The sequence below is a fragment of the Bacillus rossius genome, chromosome 1 (genome assembly GCF_032445375.1).
Source record: "Bacillus rossius redtenbacheri isolate Brsri chromosome 1, Brsri_v3, whole genome shotgun sequence".
Taxonomy (NCBI): Eukaryota; Metazoa; Arthropoda; class Insecta; order Phasmatodea; family Bacillidae; genus Bacillus; species Bacillus rossius.
Window position 1 is genome coordinate 334,364,223 of NC_086330.1, and position 19,847 is coordinate 334,384,069.

Here is a 19,847-nt window from a genome sequence, read left to right on the forward strand (position 1 = left end):
GACTGACGCTCCGCCGCCCGCCCGCGCGGGCTGCGGAGGGGAGGAAGGGGAAACGGGCCGGTGGGGAAGACGCGACTCGCGCAGCGGGCCAGGCTTGCCGATCTACATGACACGACACAGCACTTGGATGAGTTAAAGAATTAATACAAAATAAGTATTTACACAACATTTACACACTCGTGGAGACTCGTGGTCACTTAAAGAAAAGCCATAAAAACATAACTATTAATACACTGTGATGTCTGCTGACGTACCAGGGCACACATGGGTGCGTCCCTGCTCAAAGCACTGCACTTAGGTTGCACTGGTATTGCAAGAGAGGATGTTGACGAGACATAACGGTCTGAAGGATCCGAGGAGACACTTGGGTCGACGTCAATATATTGCACAGTTTTTCATTTTTGAGCCTACCTCCATAGCGTAATCGGATGCACACCTGCTTAAAGTGTGAGAGGTTCTGGGTTTGAGTCCCGGGTAAAGCATGGATGTAAAATTTGAATGCAGATATTTGATTGATAACGATATCATAAAGAGACTCTTCCCTCGGGAACACTCAATTGCTTCCCTTTAACGAAAGTTAGGTTTGTTTGACTCGAGGTCTCTCGTGCTCCTCGGGAGTTGAAAGAGTTGGGAGCAAGTTGACCTGAGGGCAAAAAGAGTCGGTAACTTTTAATACACGAAGAAAACGCTATTTGTTGTAAATAATGATGGCGGAAAATATAGCAGACATCGTGATAAATTTGTTTGTAAACGAAGATTCATCTGAAGATGAAGCTGCTATTGATTTACCGTATATTGAACTACAAATTATGAGAGAGCTTGATGAAGGTAAAAAATATAAATATTGCTCTTTGACTTTAAACCGCCTGTGGTATGCATAAGCTAACCTGTACTAGGAAACGATTGTAAATCTTGTGATTGTTAAATAAAGGACGCCAAATAAGTTATATTGAAATGTTTTTCCACATCAATTTCGTCATCTATTAAAATATTACCGTCATCACCAAATGTAGCTTGATAACATATTGACTCCATTGTCAAAGTCGCGCCAAAACAACCAGCAGACGACTTGCTCTCGCAACTCTTCCTCGAGAGGAGGAGCATCGAGAGCATGACTTGAGTGACCTGAGAGCAACTTGCCCCCACGAGTAAAACGACCATCCGCCAACTGCTTCCGGAAAAAGGCGCCCCGAGAGTTGACATGTCAAAAAGAGACCCCGAGTCAAACAAACCTTATGTGTGCCAATAAATTAAAAAAAAACTCTACCTAAACTTGATTCTATGGTATAGAGATGTTTGTGTTTATTCAAAATATTATTAGATCACGCTGTATGTTATTAATTTTGAACGCTGTTTGTTGGCGTTCTATAAAAAATAATAAAATTTGAATTAGTTGTCCTGGGGTATTAAAATAAACAGTGGACATAATATAGGTTTACATTTTTCAATTTAATTTAATTTGTGGAAGAACTAAAAATTAATGCTTACAATGACTTTGATAAACTTAGGTAACGTGTAGCTACTAATTTCTTATTTGATGTAAAATTCAACAAAATTTGGATGATTGTTGGACTGCTTTATCGGCTTATGTATATGTTCTATAAAATTTCATAATAGGTGCATAATTTTTGTGTTGGGTATGCGTATTTGGAGGTTCCCAGAAGTAATTCCAAAGTTGAGGCCGCAGCTATCGGGACTACGTTGATACGTAATGGTACGTATATTATAACACTATTTTTTTTGTAGAGTTTATTAAAAAGAGCGGCTGGTAATTTTTTCAAGAGAGGAGCGCATCCAAAAAATAAAAATATGAATTTTTTTTTAAATTTCTGACCAATTTTTCTGATCATTCTGTAAAATGGCATCAGATAGGTAAACTAGTTTACCATTTTATTTGGCTGTTAGAGTAGAGTAACTACATTTAAAATACCCTAAAGTTGTGAAAATACTGTGATATTGTGAGAATGGTTGTTTAGATAAACTCCATTACAAATACTTTATAATAGTGTAGACGGTTAGTTAGGTTAAGTTAGCAATATTTTAAAAAATACTTTAAAATAGTATAAATGGTTGGTTAGGTTAGGTTAGGTTAGCTACATTAAAAATGCTGTAAAATCATTTGAACTATTGTTTATACTAACTACCATTTTTAAATGTAACCATTTTAAACCAACTTAACTGTTTTTACTATTTTATAGAATTTTTAGTGTTTGCTAACCAACTGTTTACACATTTCTAAAGTATTTTAAATCTTGCAAACCTTACCTAATCATCCATCTCACAATTTTACATTTTATCTAACCTAAAGTAACTTAATAACTCTTTGAAATGATCAATTACTGGTAAATTATGTGAAGAATCACTAAGCTTTCTTAGATAATAATTGAAATAATATGACAGGAAGTAAAAAAAAAATTGAAATTAGAATTTTTATGGAAAAAGTGGCTGTTCAAAATTACCTGCTTGATTGGGTTATTTCAGTAATTGAGCATCCAATATGACAATACAAATAAGTTATGTCAGGTCTTGTGGAATACTGCAAGCATCATTACCACTTATTAATATATACAGGATCATGCTATCAGAATGAAGGCATAAACTTGTGTACGGTATATGGAATTTTTACCCTGTAGGCCATAATATGTTAATAATCTTAATTTGACTGAATTAATGTTACCAACCTTACCAGACTAATCATGCTATGCTCCTATTATTTGAAAATAATAAATATTGCTGTTTGGTGAACCCTTTGATTTTATAATGAGACATACCTAAATGCTGTTCAGCATTTAGTAGGTATTCAAATACCTACTCGAGATTCATATTTACCAAAAAAAAATTATATTATGCCTGGGCTGCATTCATGATAAGATGTGCAATGCACTATGACGACACTTGCACAGCATAGAATCCCGAGCTACATTAGCACACAATGGTGGTTTCAAAATCATTCCAATATTTATTTTAAGTATATTATTACATTTCTTTAAAAAAATGTATGACATAATGTTGTATGCTAAAATCATTAAGTAAGTAGTACTTACATCAAAACTTGATGAAAGTATTATTTACTAATTTTTTGTTGTTGTATTTTGAAGGACAGTGAAGATGAGCTCCCTGCTAAGTGGAGCGGAGATCCGCAGCCCATTTATTTTCCAGTCCTTAAAGAAGAAATAGGCGTTGCGGTAAGGAATAGTTAAATTAACAAATTTGTATGTATTGATTTATTTATAGATCCATGTGATATGTTTGACATAGGTAGGCCCTACATCAGATCATGACCAAGATTTATAAAATAATTAAGAGCATTAAAAGCAATTTTTAAAAAATACAGCAAGTCATAACATAGTCAAAACTATGGCACACTCTAAATTAAAATAATAGTAAGAGCGTGTGTGGAAAGACAATATAACATAACAAAACTTAAAACAAATCATTAAAATTTTGAAGCTGTATCGGTAGCAAAATATTTGCTCCTAGTGATAAATGGGTGTAATTACAAGGCATTTATAAAGGTTTTATTTTTGTTTGAATTTGAGTGATCTGCTAAAGGCAGTATCAGCTATTATCAGCCCACACTTCATGTTTACTTCTCACTGTCTACGACACTGGTGGAGGTTTACTCGTCCTCATCTTCATACATTGCGTCAGATAAATTTCCCAGAAGCGTGGAGAATTGCTTAAAACTAGAGTTGGGACCTGCAGTACTTCAATATCATTCGATAATACTTCAAATCGATAACATTAAGTATCCATGAAAACCTCCAACGCTTAGGTTGTACTGGAAGAATCTGCATTCACTTTTTTTTTGCCTACTCCACGAGAAAGGAGATACCTGTACTCCACCAGCTGTGTAGACTAGCTGGATTTGTTGTCTGCAATACATTAAGTATACTTGGTCCTAAACAAATACTCAGTAAAAACTTGTAAATTTTGGGAACACATAGCACTACAGCGCAAGGTCTCGATTCTGGTGTTTATGGTTCGGCACAGTCTGTAATCTGGCTCTATTTGTGCTGTTTGCTTTCAGATTTTTTCAGGTGGATTCCGGGTGTTGAACTGGGCAGCCAGGTTCCATTACTTTGCTGCCAGCATTTTCAGATCGCTCACAGTTTGTTAGTGTTGGTTACATTTCAGTACAATGTTTCTTGTTTTACAGTGGGTTATATGCCACAGTTTCTGATCTGGTATTCCCATTAAAACTATACAGAATGAGTCTGAATTCGACCTATAAACTTTGGCTGCAGGTTCCTCACGACAATATAAGTTAAAAACATTAATACAACTTGTATTCTAAAGTACTTCCCAAGGCTTGTAGGTATCATCTTTGAATTTGGAGCTAAACGACATTTCTATTGTAAATAATAGAGAAAGTATTTAATTTGGAACACTGAGTGCCTGGATTATGTTTAATTGAATGGTTCTACAACCACTGCGAATTCTGTTGCTGTCTCAAAATTATTTAATTGAAATAAATGGGGCTAATATATATATATATATATATTTTTTTTTTTTTTTTTTTGCGATATTTAGGTACCCCCAATAATTTCAATGAAAAAATTTGCGCTGGTTGTAGAACTTAATTTAATTAAACATAACTCAGACGCGCCGTGTTTTATATTAAATAATTTGTTGTTAAATATATATGTACAGTAAAATTGTTGTTCAGCTCCAACTTCAAAGACGTACATCAGCCTTGGGCAGCACTTTAGACCATAAGTCAACTTACTTTGTCGTGATGAACCTGCAGTCGAAGTTTGTTGGTTGAATTCGGACTCATACTGTATTGATTTGATGCTTGATAATCTGGCATGGCTGTAGATGCAGGTGTGGGACGTGGTCCCAATTGTTCACTATTAATAATAATCTTTTTTTGTATCAGTTTATTTTATCAACTGTTATTGGAAATGTACTCATTATATTTGTTTAAGTAAGCGATACCTACTTAATTCTTTATCACTTTGATTTTATATTTTGTTTATATTATTTTTTTGAGAGACATACAATTTTTTTTATTAAATCATGAATAATTAATAATGAACTATAATGTTTTTTTTTTGTTGAAAGTATCAAAGGTATCAAACTGAAAAAAACTATCTCTATTGAGTAGGCCCCAATGAATTACATGGTGTCATCCCAACTATTCTTAAAACATCAAAATATATTTATGTTGGTTAGTCTAGAGTAATATTGGTAATATTGGTTCTGATGCTGTAGTAATGTACATATTTGTTCCTAACATATATTGTATTATGAAGATTATTCAACCTCCTTGGCTGCAGGAGACATCCAGCTACCCAGTAGTGTGAATAATGAAAACGAAATGCTTTCACTAATTTATTATTTAGTAGACCTACTTATTTGGAACACCTCTCATATTATTCAAATTTTTACAATTATTTTTAAATTTTGGGGGTTAAGAGAAAGCTAAACATTGCATTGTATTATGGAAGATTATTCTAGGAATAAAAAAAAATCAAGACTTATAGATGTGTGTAACTTACCAACTTCTGGTTGAATGTTTTTAATACACATGTTATTGAGTATTTAACCACAGTGAAAATAATGTGTTCTTGTTTGCAGAAAGATAAAAGGGTTAATGATCAACCACCTAGTAATGATGAAGTAAATAATCTGAATCCTCCACAGCCCATAATTATTCTGGACGATAGTGATGAAGAGGAAAGTGAGCGTAATGGAGAGCGCACGCCTGTTAGTGACACTGTTCAGCAGCAGTGTGATACAATTGACCTTACATTGGACGAAGAAGAAAATGATGGTGACAATTGCAATGGCGAAGATGATGATGATGATGATGATGATGATGATGATGATGATGATGATGACACTATTGATGATGGCAGTGTTGATGATGGCAGTGTTGATGATGATGGTGATGTTGGTGATGGTGATAATACAGGGTGAGTACCTCTGTTCACAACAAGGTGAACTTAAGTACAGTATGTTTTTCCTCTCCAGTTTTCATTAAGACCATATTTCACAAATTTTTTTTATTTTTCCATGTAAAATAGTTGTGCATGGACACTTTAATATTGCAGTTATTTTTTGTTTAAAAATCATATTTCTCAAAATATTTCACTTCAAAGTTGATAATTCAGTGCTTTTTGGGTACTATTTTTTTGATTAACTATCCATTTTTTCCCTAAAGAATTGTATTTGTTTGTGATCTGTACAAAATTCCCAACAAAATAACTTATTATGGAAGAGATAAATCAATCAAATGTTTTCTGTAATCATTAGTGTCGCTTGAATTAGACTTTATTATTTTGATGAAAACCACCATTAATCTCTCAATGGAAAAATTTAAGATTTTGCTAATTGCTAGTTTGAAACTTAATCTGTAAAATTAAATCAATTTTGATGTTTTAAGTAATTTGCAACACTCAAAAAATATCCACTTTTGCAACACTGTTTTTGTTATTTGTCAGTTGCCTACAACAGTCTTCTCTTCTCTTGGAATGTACAGTAGTTGTGCCTGTGTTGTACGCACCCCACTGGCACCCCCTCGGGCAGCAGTAGGCTGCTGTCTGACCTTGAAAATTAGTCACAAAAAATAAACACTTGCCAAAGTTCAAGGGACAGAGTGAGCATTACTAGGAAGAAGTAAGGTGAAGTGAACTTTGTGGAAATAAATGCAATTTTTATTTTTTGTATTAAATTTTCTCTTCGAGTTAATTTTTTTAAAATCAAAGTATTAATGGGTAAACGAATTCAGCGCAAACCACGGGCTTTTCGTCCATGATCAAAATAAAATAACATCAATTTTACGTGAAACATCACAGTTTAATGTTTTAGTAATACATTCCTATTTTATGTGTTTGAATTGCGTGGAAGTAAGAATTTGAAATATGTTAAAGTTAATATCTTCCTGAACGTGAATTGAATTTGAAAATGTAAAATTAAACTTTTTTTTATATTTGAGTATTGCAATGTGTTGGTACAAACTTAGGGGTGAGAGCTTATTTCCACATACGGATTTAACAAAATGTTACATTCTAATTTTCAGTCAGTATTTTACTTTGTTATTTGTTGTAGTTATGTACGTTCAGCTTTACTTTTAATAATGCAATTTTATCAGCATATTGGAGATGGCTATTACTGTGTACTCAGTAAAACGTCAGCTTATGGTGCAAGAGGGTGCGGGTTCGAATACCGGCCACATTTTATATTTTGCGCTCATGGGTTTTAGTTAACGTAAAAGCAGTTTTCATAAGCAATGCAACTTATAAACCCAATAGAGCTAGATAACTTAATTGTCCGCTGAAACTTGATTTAACTCCTGCTTAAACAACATGGCTATAAATGGTAGTAGGTATCGCGGGAAATTTTCTTGACTTTTTTTGGATTCTAACATAGAATCAACAAATTTCCAATTTATTCTTTCATTATTTGCTGTTTACTGTGTACGACGCTTTTTCCCATTTGTATTGACAAAAAGAATTCTGAGACATTTGAAATAAAGGGAGTAGTAGGCAGAAAGGAAAATTATAGTCAAGTATATTAAAACATAAATGAATTTAGCAAACCTATGTGTGTTGAATCTCGAGATCACAAATGTTGCTGAGGCATATCAACGAAATTCGTTAGGCAGATGGGTGTCGGACCCCACATATATAGGTTTTTCCTCCTTTTTCAGTTTTTTTTTTTCGTGTGACATGTTCCTAAACATGTTTTGCAAGCTTTTCTAACACTAAGTTAGCTATGCCCATGCTTACAGTGGGTGTATGTGATTAATCTTCAACCATCTAATATATGTCATAAGTATCTAAGTGATCAATCCAATCGGAAAAAAAGCAGCAGATCGTTACAGTGTTTTGAAAACGTGTTGATACAAATGATATTAGTGCTATACCACCATCTGTAATTGTAGCTGTTATTCTGATGACGATGTCCCCTCGAACTCAGTAAGCTGTTCGCACCGATTATCTCAAAATTCATTTTCTTGCTGAGAGATGTAGAGAAGCATTTATCAGTAATTTGTTTAATAGTCTAGCCTTTGAGCAGTAAATATAAATGAGTAAATGCTAAATTAATTTTTACGCTGAATCTTAGTGTGCATATAATTATTAATTACAAAACTGAGACTGTATTTAGAAGTATAAAAATACTATATGTTCCTGCTGTGAATACATTCTTCGGGACAAGCAATATTACCAAGTACTTTTTTTAACGCTTTTCAAAAAAATTGCAACACACATTTTAACAACGTAATACATTCTGTTCTGAAAAGTAACACATATTAAACAGTCTTTGTTCTAAAAAAAATAACACTAAGCCAGCCTTTAACAACACTAAGACAGTTCATATTGTGTTTTATAAACTAAAATTTTTTTATACTTATATATATTTATTAAAGACTGTAATTATTGACATGAATAATGCTACCGCAATGGGGGTTGCAGTGTTCGTCGAAGTTTAGGGCGCCACCACATGTATAATGGGCATGTGGACCCGGCTAATCTGTTCTCAGGGCAGTGACGTTGCCCGTGAGTGGCGAGGCCCATTTCCCCCTGTATCACTCAAAACCTCCGAAATACGACGATGGGTGCATGAAGCTCCTTCCTCTCGCAGCGCTCGCGACTCACTGCCTGTTCGTCCTCGCTGGGCAACTCTCGGGAGCAGAGCACTGACGTCACATTGGCGGGCGCGGGCCAACACACACACACACACACTTCGGCAGGCGTGTCGTAGAGGGTGGTGGTGGAAGGTGGGGGCTTGCAGCGTGTGAGGGGAGAGGTGGTGGCACATCGGGCTCAGAAGGGCGCAGCCCGGGACGATGTCAATATTAAAATCTATTTTACATTGAGGTGTAAAACAGCGCAGTTTCTATTACCAAATTTAGGGACAACTTAACATTTCAAACAAGCAATATTGCGATTTCTTGGCGTACAGCAGTAATTAAGTTTTTTTGAAAGAATTTTTATATATGAACAGTTTTGGCTGAACACGATGCTACCAAAGCTGACACGTTCTACTTATAATCGTTATGCCTGAAATAATAGATAGTTGCATGAAAAAAAGTTTGGTAGAGACCAAAAATATATTTTAGAAGCAAAAGAAAAGAATCGCAAATAAAATAACATTAAAAATTATTTGTAGGTAAATAAGTGAGTGTAAGGCACTGCTACAAAATTTTTATGCTATATTAGGCCTAGGACTTAACAAAGAAAAGTAATAATAATTACAGGCAACTACTGTTTACCTGAGATTTTTTATAAATTATTAGAGCAAAGAACGGTTTTGTTACAAGTGCTGAGAGCAATGGCAAAAATTGTGTGTATATTTATATATATATGTGTGTGTGTGTTATGTGTGTGTATTTATTGGTATGGATGCAATTTAACAATTTTTTGTATTGTTTTGGGTTGCAGTAATAAAGACATTTTACACTATTTAAAAATATTGGAGACGACATGATTTATTTTATAAATATATCTATGTGACAATTTTCTTGAAAAAATGGTTAATATACACTGTTACAAGCAGCTTATGTTTCTCTATCATTCTGTTGTCTAATTCATCGTTGCAGTTAATCAGTTTTCTGCACCGGAAATAATATGCTTGGACTAAATTAAAAATTATATCTCTTTCTTCTTCATCGCTCTTTCTTGCGGTCAAGCTTTTTATTACGAAGTGTTTTTTCCTAATGATTTTACAAAATAGTAGTACAAAAATTTTCAGATAAATATTTTATTTTTCAAATGTAGCACATCTAAGGCAGTTTAGATTGCACACTAACATCCTTAGTATTTTTTTAAATATAAATTTCTTTATATGTGTTCATATTTGCTGTAACACATTATCAAGGGTCACATAATTTTATGGTATTAATTTACTTTGCTTTTTTATTTTATATATATATATATATATATATATATATATATATATATATATATATATATATATATATATATATATATATATATATATATATATATATATATATATATATATATATAGAGAGAGAGAGAGGCACCTGCTCAATCCTTGCATACTGAATGAGATTTAGTGAAAATTTGCCACGAGTTCATGAGTGAAAAGTGATAAAGTATACTTACTTGTGGGACTGCCAAACTCAAAGTATCATATGTTTGTTGTATCTCTTTTTCTTGTGACCACGATCCTGTTCGGTATAAAGTACTATTTAACCTTTATAATTAATTATCGTTTAGAATTAGAAAATGTATGTATTTTAGTGTTGTTCATTTGAATTTCGTTCAGTAGTTATTTGATGGCCGACATATAAGGTGACTGGTCTGCGCGGTGCTGTGATTCAGCTGGAATTTGCAGTGGAATCGTGAATGCGAGGCTAAGGCCTCCTTGTCAAGCAAGTTATGATATGCCCTCATTTCCTGGAAATTTGGCAGGTAGTCCTCCTGGGTGAGAGTGTGTTTATGGGGGGAAGAGGTAAGACATTACAGACAGTACAGTCACACCTAGAACATTGTAGCCGCCCATATAGCAGACTTGCTGGCAGGTAATATGGCTTTAATTCAGAACTTAAAGAAAAATGATGGATGGTCGAAAACAATAAACCACATATTTATTCAGGATCAATATCAGATTCACTAAAGAAATAATTTTTTAACAGAACCTATCATATTGCTTACTGTATTTTGTTTGTTTGTTTTTCTGAAGAAGCTAAATGTCCCATTGTAGAAACATGATTTTTTAATCAAACTTTTGTAGGAAGTCGTGATTTTATCATTTTTAACGTTTACCAAAGAATACCTGACCAGATAGTTTTGTGAATGCGATAGACATTGCTGTACAAGGAGCATTAAAATATCTTAACAGAGTTTGTAAGGTTCCCTGCTTGAAGTAGGATCAGCATGGATGGGGTATAGCTGATGCTCGCGGGAGCTGGCTTGATGTACAGTATGTCCATAAAAGAATATCCCAGTTATAAATTTTAATATTATCAACAGTAAGCATTGTAGAGTGTTGTTTGAAGGTAACAATTAAAGAGTAACTCAAACAGTTTTATATAAGCGCATTTGTGAGTACTGCTTTGTTGTTTTCTCGCTTGCAGCACCACCTATGCATAATGGTGATTCCTGAGCGTAAAGCGTTTTGTGTTCTGCAATTTTCTAACAGTGAATCTGTAATTTCAGTTCAACGTGCATTTCTTTTAAAGTTTAATTGTGATCCCCCATGTGGTAAAAAAATCCGCCGATGGTATAGGCAATTCAAGAAGAACAGAGAGCTCTTTTTTTGCTGGCCTCCACGTTCACCTGACATAAAGCCATGCCATTTTTTCCTTTGGGGCTTTATAAAAGATTATGTCTACATTCTGCCGCTACCTAATGATTTGCCAGATTTGAGACACAGAATTGAAGAGGCTGTTTTGCTTCCATTACTCTGGACTTGTTAACCAAGTGATGGGAAGAATTGGACTTAGGTTTGATGTGTGCCGTATAACTAAAGCTGCACATATTGAACATTTTTTAGAAAAAATATGTTAGTTTACCTTCAGTTTAATGTATTATTTTTTATAAAAGTGTAAATTATATTGTTATAATCTACCATTGAAACTGTGACATTTTTTTGTGGATATCCTGTATTTGTTAGGTGGAAGGGGTGGCAGTAATGGAATGGTTTTGAATGGGAAAACAATGAGATTTTGAAATTATTGTTTTTGGTTGGACATTTTGAAAAGTGGCATGGATAGCATCTGAAATATTTCATCTTGGTTGCAACAGTTTTAAGGCCATAACTATTTCATACTACTTAGTTTTAAAATTTTGACTTCATTAAAACATGGTACGTAATTAAATGGAATGTGTGAACTTAATAGTGAGTAGCTGCTACAAATGATTTCTCATGAGATGTCATTGGTTTTTAGTACTGAATTAATTTTTAAAAATACTTCCAACTGAAAGAATGCTGCCATTAGACTCTATGTTATGGTGTTTTTAAACCTTGAAATGTGGGATCACTGCATTAACGAAGGCAGATTTTCGGTATGAAACTATAAAATTTGTTATGGCATTAAAACTGTTTGAACCAACATGGTGTCTTTGGTTCCTGTCTCTCCCCCCTTAAATGTAGTGCAATTATTTAAAAAATTGTGGCCGACTGGAACTCTTTGTATTGATTTGTGGTGATGGAATGTTGCAGAAGCTGTGGGAATAAGGAACTTTCGTCCAAGCACTTACAAAGTATGTTTCATTTTTAATTTTTTTTTTTTAATAAGTTACTATAGTTCTTTTTGTTAGAATGTGTGAATGTGTGTGTGTGTGTTTGTGTTTTTTAAACAAAGCTCAGTAATATTGGCACAGGCTAATCAAATCCTCAATTACTATAAAATCTTTTTAAAGGTTTTGATGTTCAAGGATAAAAATTCAAAGAAAAAATATTTGAGAAAGGGAAATTCAGAAATTCAAACACTAACTTGTTTAGATGATATGAACTAAATTAATTAGTCATCTACAGAAGCTATCAAATAAATGTTTGTATCTGCCAGTAACTACAGTGTTGTTTTTCACTTCAGGAAACATTTTTGACAAAAGAAATTGTTTATGTCCTTAAAAAATGTTTTAAATGTTAAAATTTAATCAGAACTTGAATTTCTGTGTTTTAAGTGCTGGCAATCATGAAACATTAAATTTACAGTAGGAAGTAATAAAAAAAATATTTGTTTCTGATAAACTTTGTTTAAATAACCTTTAAAGAAACTAATATATACTACAAATTTAAAAAAAAAATTGTATTTATTATAATTATTGGGGGAAAATCAATTTTTTTTTGGTTGTTGCTCAGTGTATTTCCCAAATAGGACCAGACTCCTCCATGTGAATGGGGCTTTAATCCAAAAGTCTTGGTTCTAGTTATTATAATATAAAGATTAAAATTTTTTTGGCAGCATTCAGTTAATGAATGATACAAGTCTACTTTTTGTGGTACATAAATAATGATGTGAAACTGGTTTTTCAAAAGTCTCGTTATTACACATTTTGTTTAAAAATGCTATATGTAGTATATCAGTGAATTTTACAGTTACTTCTGATGAATATTCTAGAGTAAATTAAAACATAACTATAACTTTTATTGTGGTGTATAGAGCCATACATGTCTTTTCCAGATTATTCCGAAATTGTTTTGTAGCTATATATTCTGAACGTTTACCCTGTCATTTTGAAGTCTAAATTCCAGGCATGTTTGGTTCATCAAATGAAATTCATGTTATGTTTTACACTAAAGTAGAAGAAAATCATTTTTATTCCACAGTGGTTTTTTGAATTGTCCACAAATGGTAATAATATGTGGCGTATAGAATATTTTCAGTTTATCTGACTTAATTTTTTGATTTAAATGTGTTCATGAATTACTTTAATAAAACTTATTTGATTTTTTTTTAGGTGACTTGGCTATAGAAGCTGCAGAGTGTGATAAAAACTATGTTATCAGACCCTCCTTCATATGCCGGCTATGTAATAAATGTTTCATTTCTCAGTGCAGTTTATACTTGCCTCATTTGGTTGAAGAAATGAACTACTTATGTACAATTTGCATGACCTTGCACAAAAATGAAGATACTTTTTATGAACATCTTAAGTCCCACAAGAATCGGTACGTCACCTGCAGTTTGTGCACGGATAAACTGAAACCCGCGGGAATTGTGTGTACGGTGTGCAGCTCTAGTTTTGACTGTGAAAAAGATTACAAAGATCACCAGAAAACACATACAAATCAAAAAGTGGATGAAAATAATAAATTGAGCTGTCAGGTGTGTAAACGAAAGTTTGTTAGCAAAACTCTTCTACAAATACATGAGCGCCTGCACACCGAGGAACTTTTCAAGTGTAATTCATGTGGGGGACAGTTTTGGACTCAGCAGATTTTGATCGAGCATCAGTACGTTTGCGGGGCTCCCAAAACGAGTTCCATTTTCAAGTGCAGCTTGTGCCAAGAGAGTTTCTGCTCGCACGCCATGATGGCCGAACACATGAGACACTGCACGGACTCTCAGTCGCGGTTCTACTACTGCGAGATGTGTCCAGAGCTGTTCTCGTGCGCCAACGGCCTCGTGGTTCACAGGCTGGTGCACCTCAGCGGTAAGTCTACAAACTTCCTGGACTGCGATTGCTGCAACATGAAGTTCTTCTCTGCGACCGGCCTGGCAGCCCACAAGTACTGCACGGGCAAGGTGGTGTACAGCTGCTCCCCGTGCAACTTGCAGTTCTTTGTGGAGTCGTCCTTCATGTCTCACTTGCGCTCGCTGCACGCTGTGAAGACTGCTGCCCTGACTAACAGCAGCAAGAAGGCCAAGGAAGCAGGGAACATAGTGGTTGAGGAAATAGGTTCATCTGATGAAATCATTCCTCGCAAGGATGATGTTCCTCAACGCGTGGTAACTGTACAAGGAGAGCCTGATCAACACGCGGTCCATCAGAGTCCATCACCGACTTCCTCGCGGGAGTTACCTGACACCTCTTTGCAGCAGGATGCTCCTTCTGCGGGTCGTAGTTCAACGCTTGTTTCCGACAAGAACAATGGTGAAGTAGAACGTGATTCCTGCGAAGTAGGTCCTGCCGAAGAGATTTCGGAAATCTCCTCCCAGAGCACAACTGGTAAGGAAATCAAGACAGCTGAGAAGGTTTTTCAAAATTTGTCTAACATATCGGGAAATAACACTCCACCTATTGATTCTGGCCCTGTAGACTTAACCGAAAATAACAAGGGTATTTTTTCCTCAGCATCACAAATTCAGACCAATGATTATCACCCACTATCCGTTAATGTTACTGGTTCTCATACTAAAATGTTACCAACAATTAAAGTGACAGACAAGCAGTCTCTTAAGCCTCTTATAAGGACTGTGAGTGCTCATTCACAAAAGTTGCATCTCGAGAAAATTGCACATTTTAGAACGGCTACCATTAAACCATCTCAGTACCTGGAGGTATGTACTCCAAGCTCACAAATGTGTGATAAAAATGATAATGACAAGCTTCCAGGAAGTATAGAAGAAAAGATGGAGACAGATGATAGTAAGGTTGGTAATGTAGATGGTGTTTCACAAAATGTAATTTCTCAAACACCTTCACGCTCTGGCATCTCCTTGAACACTCTGCGACCTAATGTACAAGTAAAACAATCAGTCCAACGTCAGAATTCATTAGGGTCTTCTTTACAGAACTACCCAAACTCTGATACTGGTTCACAGCAAAATAGTAGTTCATTTTCAGATAAGTCATTGCTTGTACCTAAGAGAATTTGTGACATGGTTATACATTCTGATGGAATGAGCCCTGCTAAAAAGATTTGTAATATTTCTTTTGAGGGCACAACTTGTGAACAACTCAATACAGACCAAAAAAGTGTTCTTAAGTTACCTAATATTGCTCAAAATAACATGACACTAAATAATTGTGATGTTATAGACTTGACAGAAAATGATGAAAGTGATAATATATCCACATCATCTCTGATGAACCCTTCTTTCCAAATTCAGACTAGTGTCTACAAACCACAGCCAGTTTTCAATACAGATTCTGCTTCAAAATCAACCAGTAACGTTGTTTATTCTAAAAATTCACCAAAAACGACTGTAGCAAACACAGTGAGTAGTTCTACTTTGTTTGCAAGCACCACTCGTTCAGAAGAAAATTTGCGTTTGGAAATTGTCCCAGGTAATACAATTGTCACTATCATGCCTTCTAAGTTAATGCCGATGATTAATACTACAAACGTACAGCTACAACCAAGTACTTCTAATAATTGCTTCAGTATAGCACTACAGAACTCTCCATCCAAAATTCAGCCTAGTTCCCCAGTATATCACATTATCACCTATGAAAACGCTCAGTCAGCTAAGGCTACGTACATAATTTCACCAACTAAAGCTCAGTCTACATCTCCGGTTATACAGACACTTCCTATTGTAAGCCCTGTAATATTAAGAAGCAAACATTTTCCAAGCATTCGGCCAAAGTCATTTGCGTCACTGTCAGGTAGTACTCCTAACAATCAGCCCAAACCAGGAAACCTGACTACATTTCCTGCAACATTGCAAGATAGTGCTAAGTTTCAGCCAAATTCTTCGGTAGTGCAGACAGTTAATGATGCAAATCCCCAATCCACTCAAAACACTAATGTTTCTATAACATTGCCTAGGAATAGCATTCCTAATCTCTGTCCTGGTGATAAAATACTGATGCCAGGAAATGTTACTGGTAATGCGTCTTGTTGTGTACCAGGAATTAACTTACAGGTTCAGGCAAGTCCTCAGAAACCAAAAGTGTGTGTTAGTGTCGGTGATAAAACATTACTTTCACATAGCCCATCAAAAATTAATTTATTGTCATCAGAAAGCACAAAATTTCAGAGTTTGCCAGTTCAAGCATTACCATTAAATAATGTTAAGTACATTCCAGTGTCGAAAACACTCTCGGCAAGCGATGTTAGTTCAAGTACGCCTATTAAGCATCCTGTCTCCGGAATAACGCTACCGCCCAAAAGGAACGCTCGTTTGATGTCTGCAGCTGACTCGCCAAGTAAAAAAAATGCCTCATGCCAGGTGTTCATCAAAGTTTGCAAGGAGCCAGGCAAGTCGAGACTTCAGCCCAGTTCACATGAAAACATCATCAAAGTGGAGGAACTCAATGGCAATGAGCTGAAGAATAAACATGATCCCAAGAACATCATGCAAGATAGAGGGCGGGAATTAATCTTCCACACGCTAAAGACAAAAATGATGCAAAGAGTGGTTTTCAACGAAGTGTGTAAGTTCTGTGGTACTGGATTCACAGATCGTTTTGCGTATAGGATTCACAACCTGTCTTGTAAGTCAGGTAAATTGTGAGTGATTTCTTGAGTCTGTAAACGAACACTGTGCAAGCCTTCCATTGGGTTAGCAAATCATTGCACCTGGGTACCTAGAGATGGGTATTTAATTCTGTTAGGGAGAAGATAAGTACGCTGTCACCTAATGAACCTTACTTTTTGTTCTTTGTCATGTAACAGTTCACTTAAGTGGTGCCATTGGTCTTTCTGCCATTGTTGTTCTTTCAACAGTGTTTTCAAACAAATATCATATAATGATATGCAAGCGAGTTAAGAAATTGGTACTTCTGGTTCTATTTATGAGAACTGTATTTTTTGTGAAAAGTTACTCGACTCAGACTACAACCATAGTTGACAGTAGTGAAATAAATTGCCACATAAATAAATTATCCTGTTCTGTATCATGAATAATTGTCTTGATAATTTTTTATTACCTTTTTTTATCACTGCAAACATTTTGTTTTTGTTCTATTAAAGTTGCTTCCTAAGAACGTGTTAAATTTTTGTTGTAGTACTGCAAACATACTTCATTTCACAGTCACATTATTTGAACAATAACTTTATTTTCTGTCCCAGCTGTGAGTGCTGGTTAAACCCCAGAAATGTGCAATATTACAAATTCTTAAACATTTAATGCAATTGAATGTAAACTACATGTAGTAGGATTTACTTTCGACTACATTCTGAACTGTAAATTTTTGTCAAAACATTTCCATGTTTGGGTTAATGCTTGTTATGGCAGTATTTTTAAATAGAAAAAACAAACATTTGAATATAGTTTTATATGATCCAGAAGTGAAGTATGCAAGAAGTTCACTAGCTTACTAGGATGTATGTAGAAATAATGTTCCTTTATTGTTTTGCTCGTATATGGATAAGTATTAATTTTTGTTTTCAAAAAAAAATTCTATTTATTAATAACAATTAAACTGCATGAAGAGAAAAAGCATAAATTATGCCTTGTAAGAGTCGCTCATTGCTTACCTACATATTTTTGGTCATTGGGTTGTGTTGAGTTAACAAAGTACAATGAAGATTTATGTTCATTTTCATTATAAGTGATTGAATTCATTTACTGTACATTATCTTTAATTTTTGAAGAATCAAAATGATATCATTACAGTGTTTTCCCTAATTATTTTATTTATGGCTATTGCCTGGTTTTGTAGCTTGAAATAACTAAGTATTCTGTAGAGGGGAAAAATTTTGTGAATTTGTGTTTTAGTCTCTGCGAGGGAAAAAAAATGAACTTGTTTGTGTATTTTAAAATTGAACTGTAATTTTGTTTCTAAAAATGTTTGAAAACTTAAATATTGGTAAAATTTGCAATATTTAATATTTTAGAGGAATTTAAGGATAGTGTGTCTTAATTAAAAATGTTCTGTTTTTTAAAGCTTCAAAATTGCTGTAGGTAACTTAGATAATTGTCCATTGAAGTGGTTGTATACAAGTATGTATATTAAAACTAGTTAGTGCCTGTAAAATAAAAGTACCTACGTATGTTCATGACAGGGGTGCAACAACAGGGGGGGCAAGGGTATTTTGACCCCCTTCTGAAACCTTGAAGTAGGAGTAAACGGGGGCAAAGAAAAAGCTGTGTAATCAATTTTTAGATAGTAAAACTGCTTAAATAGCACCATTATCCACCTGTTGTTGCGCCCCTGGTTCATGACATACTGTTGTTTGCAATAATATGCTTGATTCAGCACTCAAGTTGTAAAACATTACTGACTTTAATTAGGACTTTTCTAGTGTTTCTTATGTGTATCTTTTGTAGTGTACATAATATTTATTTATTTATATTTTCTGTGTTTTGTTTGGTATTGTCCTTGTTGAGACTAATATTTTTGTGCTTGATTGTACGTAGCTTTTAGGTATGTATATATGTCTGTTTGAATGCATTTTTCATTTTAAAAAAATGTGAGAGTAACTATTTTTGTATAGTAAGAATGGGTTTTGACAAAGTAAAAACTTTGTAAATTGATATTGAAATCATAAAAATGCACTTATATATAATATAATTAAATCAAAGTATGCTGTGACTTTATATGGTTTTTTTCTTGCCCCTTCCAAAAAAAATCTTTACCATCTTAACGTTTTCATAATTTTTTTATTGTAACTGAAATAATACCATATTGTTTTCTTTAATTAATTTTTTATTTTCTTACTTGGTGTGAAACAGGGTGGTTGCTTAAGGGGCCCGCCTTAAGGGTGTATGTGTGTTAGTGAGGCGGGATGATAAGCATGACGCTCGCTGGTGCTTCTAGCGCAGTATAGCCTCTAAGCGCAAGGCTTTTTGTCACAACATGATAACTGAGAAATTTGAGCGGTGACCGTAACATTATATTGCGGAGAAATGAAGATAAAGGTGTAATGCAAGGCCCTTAAGTGCTTTCAAGAATCATGTGTTTTAGCCATTTTAACTCTTCTAAAAATACAGTTTAAAAACTTAATCCAAAATCAAAAGTACTTTCCAGTCCTCAGCGAACTCTTAAATGCTTTTCGTAAGCAGACCCCACTCGGATATCTTGAGTAGTTTTGAAATCGTGTTGTTTTTCTGGAAGCTCTGCGCACCATATGTGTGCCCGGATAGGCGGAGCCCTTAACATGAAGTCTCAGCAGCGTAGGATCTCGAAGGGCATGTTTGTCAATGATCATGAGTACGCACATGAGAGTGTGATGTAAAACCCTAATCCAAGATTAGCTATGTGTGTGAATCCCATTGGTCAAGTCTATCATTCGCAAAAATGGCCCTGACCAAAGACAGGGTTCCTGCAAACAGGATAAATCTGGAACAGGGAAAACTCAGGTAATCTGAACTATGTATAAAACACCTAGAGAACTAAGGTAATCTGAAATGTTTTTAAAATACCTAGAAAACTCGGGGAAATGTAAATTTTTATTAAATGCCTAGTACACTCAGGGAATTGGAAAGTTGTATAAATACATAGAAAAATCAGGTAATCAGGAAGGTGTATATAATACCTAGAAAACACAGGGAAATTTACAAAATGTTAGTTACCAAACTGGACTAGTAA

General features: G+C 34.6%; 1 protein-coding gene across 3 annotated transcripts; it reads left to right on the forward strand.

The window, feature by feature from the left end:
- The first annotated feature begins 1,313 nt into the window (after nt 1-1,313).
- Nucleotides 1,314-18,854, forward strand: LOC134528068 (calsequestrin-1-like). 3 transcript variants are annotated; one of them, XM_063361287.1, is made up of 6 exons: nt 1,314-1,508; nt 1,618-1,714; nt 3,099-3,185; nt 5,584-5,921; nt 12,142-12,182; nt 13,383-18,854. In XM_063361287.1, the coding sequence occupies exons 2-6, from the start codon at nt 1,712-1,714 to the stop codon at nt 16,826-16,828; spliced, it is 3,915 nt and encodes a 1,304-aa protein (XP_063217357.1). In that variant the 5' UTR covers nt 1,314-1,508; nt 1,618-1,711; the 3' UTR covers nt 16,829-18,854. The 3 variants fall into 3 exon arrangements, with proteins under 3 accessions (XP_063217357.1, XP_063217356.1, XP_063217358.1); XM_063361286.1 differs by having other exon boundaries at nt 1,654-1,714; XM_063361288.1 differs by lacking the exon at nt 13,383-18,854 and having other exon boundaries at nt 1,314-1,714; nt 12,142-13,374.
- Nucleotides 18,855-19,847: the final 993 nt, after the last annotated feature.